The sequence below is a fragment of the Malania oleifera genome, chromosome 10 (genome assembly GCF_029873635.1).
Source record: "Malania oleifera isolate guangnan ecotype guangnan chromosome 10, ASM2987363v1, whole genome shotgun sequence".
NCBI classification, from domain to species: Eukaryota; Viridiplantae; Streptophyta; class Magnoliopsida; order Santalales; family Ximeniaceae; genus Malania; species Malania oleifera.
The window spans coordinates 55,269,548-55,279,535 of NC_080426.1; the positions used below are offsets into that span (position 1 = coordinate 55,269,548).

General features: G+C 37.3%; 1 protein-coding gene across 1 annotated transcript; it reads right to left on the bottom strand.

Moving 5' to 3' along the window:
* LOC131166691 (zinc finger CCCH domain-containing protein 1) lies at positions 1-9,210 on the bottom strand. Its single transcript, XM_058125268.1, has 3 exons — positions 9,088-9,210; positions 789-1,601; positions 1-105 (listed from the first exon to the last, which is right to left on the bottom strand). Exons 1-3 carry the CDS (start codon positions 9,208-9,210, stop codon positions 1-3), a joined length of 1,041 nt encoding a protein of 346 aa, XP_057981251.1.
* Positions 9,211-9,988: the final 778 nt, after the last annotated feature.

Here is a 9,988-nt window from a genome sequence, read left to right on the forward strand (position 1 = left end):
TTATTTTCTCTCTGCAGCCATCTTTTTGCAAATCTCATGAGCTGTGTTGAATATGCCAAGGGTAGGCTGGTTGCAAACAAAGCACTTTTTGTTCCTCGAATGATGCTGTGAAACAGAAGAACATACAGTCAAATTAATCTCCTAATGAATAGCATGCAACAGGGTTAGGAGACAGCACTAAAGAACCTCACTTAATGCACAAGTCAATCATAAAAATTAATGCATGACATGATCAATCATTCAAAATTTAAAAACAAACAGCAAACATCATATGTGGCATATTTGAGACTAGGGAACCCATTTGGCACTTGATGGGTCTCTTCCCAAGAACTCTTATAGACATGAAAGCTCACAAGGCTGTCTGTGTGCCAGAAAAAAATTAAAAGATTTTATTTTTTCAAATAAATCCAAAGGGCTAGTCCTGTAGTTATACAATACATTTTCCTCTAGGCTTTTACCAATTAAAGGGTGTCCAGATCAATTGTCAGTCTTGAACTTATAAAGAAGGTTGTTGTTTAATCAGAGCCACCAGACAGTAAATCACGACTATGTAAGTTAATAATCATTAAAACCAAAAGCACTCAAATACATTATAAGAAACTTTTAAGAGAGCAAGATATTAGACATCTGTCAACCATGTTTTCCCCCTAACAGCAATAAGGCAATTATATAACTGTTTTAACAACCAGCTTCTCACACAATTCATCCAATGGGAACATCAATGCTATAAACACCAACAACAATAACTGATGATTAAATCCAAAAATATAAGGGAGAAGAAGGCATGCCTTCAATGCACAATGCTCACAGAAGTAGTGCTTGCACTTGGTTACAACAGGATCTACAAATGGCTGTCTGCAAATAAAACATGCAAAGGGCAATGAGTCATCCTCATCTTCCTCACTCTGGTCATCTCCCCCTTCGCTTATGTCATCCCCTCCTAAAGCTAAAATTCTCTTCTTCGCCTTCTCTGCTTCCTCCCACTCCTCCTCCAATTGCCACCCAAACTTATAATCCCCTTGATCATGCATAAATTTGCATGCATCTCCATACCCACAGTAACCAGTCTCTTTGTAATCCTTACATATGTCTGGCTGATAATCAAACCTTGCTGAAACTCTGATGTGAGCAGAAGCCCTGAGAGGCCCATGTGCCCCACCAGCTTTCTCACCAGAGACTGTTTGTTCTCTTCGAAACCCAGCCTTGTAATCAGTATACCCATGGATGCCTTTATACAATTTTTCACCTCCAGAGCCATTGTTCTTTCCCTTCAAAGCCTCCTCTGCTTGCTTAAGCGCACTCTCTCGGATCGCCCGAGCATCTTTTGAAAACTCAGTCTCAGTCTCAGTTTCTAGAGTTGCTGCTGCTCTGCTATCATGCTGAACCTGAATCTCTTTGGATGATTCAAACTGAAATATTGAATTCTGCGACTCCACATTTGATACTGTGGCCATTGATTGCTTGGAGGGCCCAGTTGAAAAGTGCAGCACACTGTCAGGTTTTACAGGTTTTTTCAAATTATGAACGACCGAGGACTCATTTTTTAAATCTTCATTTTCATTAAATGTTCGTTTTCTAATGTTCTTGCTCTTAACTAGTTTCTAAAAAACTTGCAAACTGTAAAAGAACAATAAATATTAGTAGAATGGTAAAAATAAAAAAATAAATAAAGCAAAAGTAAATGAAAAAAAATTGCAAATGGAAGACAAAAGGCAAAACAAAACAAAACAAAACAAAAGAACATCATGCAGGGAAAGGAGTTAAACCACGCTCTGTGTTTGCTTGCTCAGAGTGTTGCTGATCCCCTGAGTCCACTAGATCAGAGCATTGATGATCCCCTGAGTCCGCCATTGCATAACTTGGGCTAAAGACTCAAAAGTCGCTACAAGTGAAAATAGAAAAGCAACATCAACATTTATTCCACAATATTCTAAATACATCAACATGCAAAATATATATACAATACTCGGAATGCAACATACAGCTTCCAACATGATTTGTCAAATAATCAAAAAGGTGCAGGAATATTTCTATATCAGTAAACATCAGATTTTCAATTTTGCTTTTTTAAATAGGATCCTGGAGAGTCCATAAAATTGGAAAATATCAAATTTTAATAAATCAAACAAGTTCACAAACTAAAAAAGTAACCATCAAAAAAAATACTAGCATATTTTGTAAAGAAGTCCTCAATAGGATTTATATGACATTATGGAGTACCAAATTAATGACACTACTTTGAAAAGTAGCATTACCATCGCTATTATCAGTTATAAAGAAAAGGAATTTCCAATTGAATCTATTGATTGCACCCCAGAAAAGGCAAACCTATTGATTAAAACAAAAGTCCTTTCCCCCTCGCAACCTCTCTCCCCCTCTTCTCCCAGGTTTAGTATGTCGCTGTGGCAGCTGTAGGGCATGAAAAAAGAGATTTGCAGATGATCAGTCCAGACCGGAGGGAAAACCTTTGATCTAAGGCTGGATGGAATCATACTAGTTAAAAGCGCGCCTCGGGCGCAAGGCGCAGTGAGGCGAAGAGGCTGCCGCCTCATACCAGGTGGGGCGAGGCGACCTGCAAGAGGCGACCCTAGGCGAGACGAGGCGCAGTGAGGCGCGCCTTGTGTATTTTTAAGCCATTTAAAGGAGAGAAATGGCCCGCCAGACTCGTATCCCTCACACGAACAAAGCCCTAGCCCCTTTCGACCCTTCGAAGCCTTTTTTGCGAGCCTTTGAACCAGCCGGAGGCCTTCGCGACTTCGTCTTCGAGCTTCGACCAGGATCGTGAGTTCATCTTCGACATTTTGAAGAAGCACGACCTGCGCGACTTCGTTTCGAACTAGTCGGAGCCCTCGTGAGTTCGTCTGCCTGCCTTCAAAGCAGTCGTGAGTTCCTCTGACTGCCTTCGAGCACGACGTGAGTTCGTCAAGTCGCCTTCAACATTTCGAACCAGCTGGAGATCGTCTTTAAGCCTTCGAACCTTTGTAAGTCTTCATCTTCTTCTTCTTCTGCTTGCATCCTGTTGCTTGCTGTTTCTCTTCTTCTTCTTCTTCTTCTTGTTCTGCTGCTGCTTGCGTCCTGCTGCCTGCTGCTTCTCTTCTTCTTCTTCTTCTTCTTCTTCTTCCTGCTGCATGCTTGCTGCGTGCTGCTGACTGCTGACTGCTGCCTGCTCTTTTTCTTCTTCTTCTTCTTCTTCTTCTTTATATGTAAGCTTATAAATTAAATATTTGGTTAATTAATCTAAGCTAATACATAATATTTATTTTTTTTACAGAAATTTAGCTACTGTTTTTTAATTTATAATATTAAGTTTAATTAATGTAAGCTTATAAATTATAACTAATACATAATATTTATTTATTTTACAGAAATTTAGCTACTGTTTTTTAATTTATAATATTTAGTTTAATTAATGTAAGTTTATAAATTATAACTAATACATAATATTTATTCTTTTTATTGAAATTAACTACTATTTTTTAATTTGTTTGGAAATGCATTATGTAAGTCTTAAATTTTAAATATATGATGCATTGTTTTTTCAGTTAGGATACGGGATACCAAGTCTAAAATCTTAAATGGATTCTCGTTCTGGATGTGAGGCCTCGGCAAAGAAAGATCCCACATGAAAGTATGCACATTTGGAGGATCAAAAAAATAGAAATAATTTAACTTGCAATTTTTGTGATAAAGTCACAAGGGGAGGAATATTTCGGACAAAACAACACATTGTTGGAGGATTTCGAAATGTGAAAGAATGCTCTAAGTGCCCTACTCATGTAGGTGAGGAGATTAAAGAGTATATGTTGAAGAAAGATTTGGAAAAGGAGGAAAATGAGTTATTGCCCGACTTTGATGATATAGATCATTACGGTGAAGATGAAGAAGATGAAGTTCAAGAAATTGACATTCGTGGCAAGAGAGTGCTTACTAGTGATGGAAGTAAAAGATCATACCAATCCAACTTGAAGAAACCAAAACAGAAGGGGCCTATAGACTTGTTTTTCACTCCCGATCCAAAGAAAGCTGTCCAAGCTAGGAAAGAAGGGAAGATGAAGCAAACATCAATAAATGAAGCGTGCAAGAAAGAACTAAGAAAAAAAGGCAATGGGAGATTTTTCTAGGTGGATGTATGATGCTGGGATACCATTTAATGCTGTACATTTGAACAGCTTTGCAGTGGCACTTGAATCGATTGGACAATATGGTTCTGGAATAAAGCCACTTAACTATCATGAAGTAAGAGTTCCTTACCTAAAGGAGGAAGTTAGTCGAATGAAAGAGTTGTTGAAGGTCCATAAGGAGGAATGGACAAAATATGGCTGCTCAATTATGTCTGATGGTTGGAGAGATTCGGTTGCTAATAAGGACATAATCAACTTTTTAGTGAACTCTCCAAAGGGATCAGTATTCATCAAGTCTATTAATGCTTCTAATATTTTCAAGAATGTAGATAGAATATATAGATTACTTGATGAGATTGTGGAGGAAATTGGAGAATCAAATGTGATTCAAGTGGTAACTGACAATGCATCAAACTATGTTGCAGCAGGTAACAACTTATTTTTAGAACTACTTTCTATAGTGTATATATTGTTTATTTTAATATTTTAATGGCTTCATTCCTTGATTTTTGAACAGGGAGATTGTTGGAAGCAAAGATGCCACATTTATACTGGACACCGTGTGCTGCTCATTGCATTGATTTAATTTTGGAGGATATTGGGAAGATGCCTTCAATTCATGCAACTTTGAAAAGGGCAATTTTTTTGAATGGCTATATCTATAATCGTGTTGGCGTTGTCAACTTGATGAGACAGTTCACTGGAGGTAAGGAGTTACTTAGACCTGCAGTTACAAGATTTGCAACTGCCTTCATCACCCGTCGTTCAATCCATCTTCAAAAGAACAACTTGAGGAAAATGTTTACTTCTGAAGATTGGAATACTACTAAATGGGCAAAGGAGGCGGCTGGCAAAAGAGCAGCTACTATTGTTTTGATGCCTACTTTTTGGAGTACCATCGTCTATGCTCTTAAGTTAACAGGTCCACTTGTTCGTGTACTCCGTTTGGTTGATGGGGAAAAGAAGCCTGCAATGGGATACATTTATGAAGCAATGGATAGGGCTAAGGAAGCCATAGCTAAGGCTTTTGGTGAGAGAGAGGATAAATTCAAGGAGGCATTTGAAATTATTGATACGAGGTGGGGATGCCAACTCCATCAACCGTTGCATGCAGCTGCACACTACTTGAATCCAGAATTTTTCTATTCAAACCCTAACATTTTGCAAGATGAAGAAATTATGACGGATTTGTACAAATGTATTGCAAGGCTACTGCCAACTATTGAAATGCAAGATAAAGTTTCACATGAGTTGGAAAAATACAATGCCGCTAGTGGCGTCTTTGGAATTAGTTTGGCAGTGAGATAAAGGAAGACAAAAGCACCAGGTAAAGTGGCATTTGTACTACCTCTTTATTTTTGAAATTATTTACCTAGTAGGTATTCATTTAAAATTTATTTTATAACAGCGCAATGGTGTATGGCATATGGATCAACAACTCCAAACTTGCAAAAGTTTGCTGTGAAAATTCTTAGCCTCACATGTAGTGCTACCGGCTGTGAAAGAAATTGGAGCATATTCCAACATGTAAGTCATTAGTACATCATGGATTAATTATTAAAGAACAAGAACTACCAATCTACTACTTTTTAGAATCATTATTAACCATATTACTTTAAACTTTTTGCAGCTTCATAGCAAAAGGAGAAATAGGTTATCCCAGCAATACTTGAATGATTTGGTATTTGTGAAATATAATCGAACTCTGAGGCGTCGATACGACAAACGTGACACCATTGATCCCATCCTCCTAAAGGACATTGATGATAGTAATGAGTGGTTGATTGGTAGGATGGATGGTGATTCTGATGAGGATGATGAACTTGTGTTTGAAGATGATAATTTGACTTGGGATTCTGTTGCTAGAGCTGCTGGACTAAATAACCCCCCGCATCACACTAGATCAAGAATAAGTACAAATATGCCATCATCGTCTAGAGGAAGAGGAAGGGCTTCATCTAGTAGTGCAACCAGTGCTAGGGGTCAGACCACAATGTTGGAACTTGTAGATAAGGATGAAATCCAAGTTGATAGTGCAAAGGAGACGGAAGAGGAAAAAGATGTTGGAGAAAACAGTTCTGATGATGAAGAGGAAGATGATGATATCTTTGCCGACTTAGTTGATGATGAGTGATGAGTGATGATTGAGGAGGATTTTTAGATTTTATATTTTGAAATTTTTTATTGTACTCTTTTCTTTTGATGTTGAACTATGTTGAATTGTTGATGCTTTTGGGCTTTGTCTTGGCAATTTTATTAAATTTCTAATTTTGTTATTGAATTTTTTGGCATTTTAAGTTCTAATATCACTTGATATTCATATGTTCATATATAAATTACCCCAAATAGATATTTTACACAATTTTAATAATTGTGCGCCTCACCCTCATGAGGCGCACGCCTTCGCCTCGCGCCTCGGCTTCAAAGACCCTTTGCACCTCGGCTCGCCTCGCGCCTCTGACTACTATGGATGGAATGGGAAAAGGGCAAGTTTCTCTTTGTGCTAGAGTAGAACCCTAAATGCAATCAATGGGTGAGGTTATCTTTGTCATCAGTGAAGTGGTTCCGGGAGGGTTTGTCATCAATGTTTGTGTTGTGAAATCACACCTTAAGGTTATGAGCACATATAGAGAAAATATGAAAAATAGAGAAAATTAAAAGAGAGAAGAACAACAACAACAAATTTACGTGGTTCAGTAGTGTGCCTACGTCCAAGGAACCCCTGCGCAATTCTACTATATCATAAAATGAAAACTGTCATAGGGCTTTAATCCTCGACTGCAATATGTATATATAGCCCCATATGAAAACCCCAAACTATCCTTATATGACAATACAATTATACCTAGTCATGACTCAAACGTACTATATTGTACCATGGGGAGGCACCTCCCCCACCCTCACCCCCCAATGCACCCCCACTGGACTTGGTTTTAAGTAGTTAGAAAGATTTCGCACATGAAGGGTGAGGAGGCCCTGCCCTTGCGCAAAACCTCCCCTACTTGTAACAAACTTCAAGTGGATAACCCCTCTGAATATGAGTCATAACTCAATAATCTCCACCTTGATTCACCCCCTTGGATCTTTCAAACCTATACCTCCACTTGAAGTTGCACATCACTAATTCATCAACTAGCAATATAAAGTAAGTTCAAGCAATGCAAGAACTCTTTATTAGGAGCAACCTTCGTCAACATGTCAACTGCATTTCTTGTGTAACCACCTTAATCAACTGAATCTCATTAGCATGGTATTAAATAACGGCCGTTACGTAACGGAAAATCATCTCTCGGATACCGTTACAGCCCGCATTAGTGGTGAGCATAAAATTCACATGCATAATGGCCATTACAGAACCGTAACGGCCGTTACACTAACGTTATGACACATTACAGCCGACAGCCCCTTACACTACTGCGTACCTTCCTTATCTCCTCAAATCTGCTCCATTTTGTGTGTTTCTCTCCATCATCTAGCTTAGATCTCCTCATTTGAAGCCTCCAAAGATACGAAAGCAGCTTCGAAGCTTCGATTTGTTGTGTTGTTCCCTCTTTCACTCTTCGTCTCTTTCGTACGGCTTCAATCTACTGATCTGAAGCTTCAAAATCCCCAAAATCAGCTTCGATTTTTGCCTTGAAGATGTTCTTCGCAGTTTGCAGCCATCACAGGTCAGCTGACTGGCAGTTCGTCTTGAAGGTGTTTGATTTTTCCCTTGAAGGTGTTTCGATTTTTCCCTCTTCGTCAGTTCGTCTCCTTTGTCCAGTGTAAGAACCCAAAAATCAACTTCCAGTCTTCGATTTGTCGCTTGAAGGAGCTGTGCTCTGTAGGTCGCCTCCATTTGCAGGCTCGTAGTCGCAACTCCAAAAATAAGTTTTGAAGCCTTCGATTCCCCCAAATTTTGGGGGCTTGCAGGTTGCAACTCTCTCGCAGCTTCAGTGGGGACTCAGGACTCGGGAGTGGGTATGTTTCTTCAATTCTTCTACTTCATTGGTTAATGTAATTGTAAATTACCAATTTATTCTAAATTAATAATTTAGTTTATTTTATAATTTCAGTTTATATTTATTATTTAATTAGTATGCAAATTTATAAATGATTATATAAGTAGAATTTATTAATTAAAATAAAAAAATTAGTATAAAATTATTAAAACATAAAATTTATAAAGTTACTTAGAGAGTTAGAGTACAAATTTAGTAAAAAATTATTAATTAATATTCTACATAATTATTTTTAAAATACCTTGATTATTAATAATTTAATATTTGATCTAAAATTTATAATAAATCCTAATTTCTACACAATTAGTCAAGTCTCAAGTGACTCAAGTACACTACCATTTAAATAATTAAATTGTAAGATTTACAATTCCATATTTATTTTTTAAAATTGTAAATTGTAATATAAATTATTGTATTGTAATTTAAATTATTAGGTCTATTGACTCATTTTAAGTAACTTTATGTCTTTAATCAATTGATTCTTCATTTTAATTACATTTCTACATTTTTTTACCCATTAAACTAATGCAAACTTTAAAAAAATATGCCTTTTTTTGTAAGCAGCGCACTAAAATTAATATAAAAATCATAATGCCTATTAAAAAGCATTTGTAGGTTGAATGAAGGTTGTCAAAATTCATCAAAAATCATGCATTAATGGATTTCATGCTTATTTTTCGATTTTGGCATGGTTGTGCATGCGTGAAAAAAATTCACAGCCATTACGCCCGCTTCCCATTAAGTAACACCCGCGTCCCGCGACACCCACGACCGTTACGCGACGTTACCCACTACCGCGATTTCGAACCATGCTCATTAGTGCCAATCAACTCTTATATCCTATTATATTTGACTACAACATGCTTTGTTCTGACGTAATATACTTAATACATTGTTAAGTAAATTGCACTTTAACTATCACATTGCAAATGAATAATCTGCTACTCTATGCAAAGTTTAGTTACCAATCCCTTCAACCACATAGCCTTCTTTGCAGCCTCTATCACTGTCATATACTCTGCCTCATTGGTAGATAATGCAACAACCACTTGTAACATGGATTTCCAACAAATAGGTCCGCTTGCCATAGTGTAAACATAACCTGTGGTGGACCTCTTGTCATCCAATTCTCCTATGAATCCCTATACTAAAGCTAAAACCTATCATTATTCAAACTCGATGCCAAAATCTGCATTGTCTATCAAGTACCCGAGGACCCACTTCAAAGCACTCTAATGCTCCTTGTCTAGATTTTTGTAAACTTATTCACTATACTAACTCCATATGCAACATCTCCTCCACATCCTCATCTGATTGTGGACATTGAGTTGACAATAGCTTGAAATGATTTTTTCAATAGGTTAGGCAATAGCTTAGCATTGTTCATGCTAAATCTCTCCAACACCTCTATGTAAGCATTTTGAGAGACCCAAAGCTTGCAATCTTTCTTGTCTCTCCATATTTCCATGGATCTTCTTTGCAGCACCAAGATCCTTCGTCTCAAATTCCTTAATAAGGATTTTAAACCATTGACATGACAGATATTCTTTGCAGCAATCAACATATCATCAAGATATAATAGTAGAAAGATAAATGAACCATTAGATAGATTTCTAAAGTAAACACAACAATCATACTTACAACATCCAATACTCATCATGAATGAATCAAAGCGCTTGTACCACTACCTTGGCAATTGCTTCAACCATACAATGATTTCCTTAATCTGCAAACATAATTTTTCTTCCCAAGTTCCTTGAAACCTTCCGACAACTCCATATAGATTTGCTCTTCTAAGTCACCATGAAGAAATGTTGTTTTAACATCTAGCTGCTCTAACACAAAGTCAAACTAAGCTACTATGGC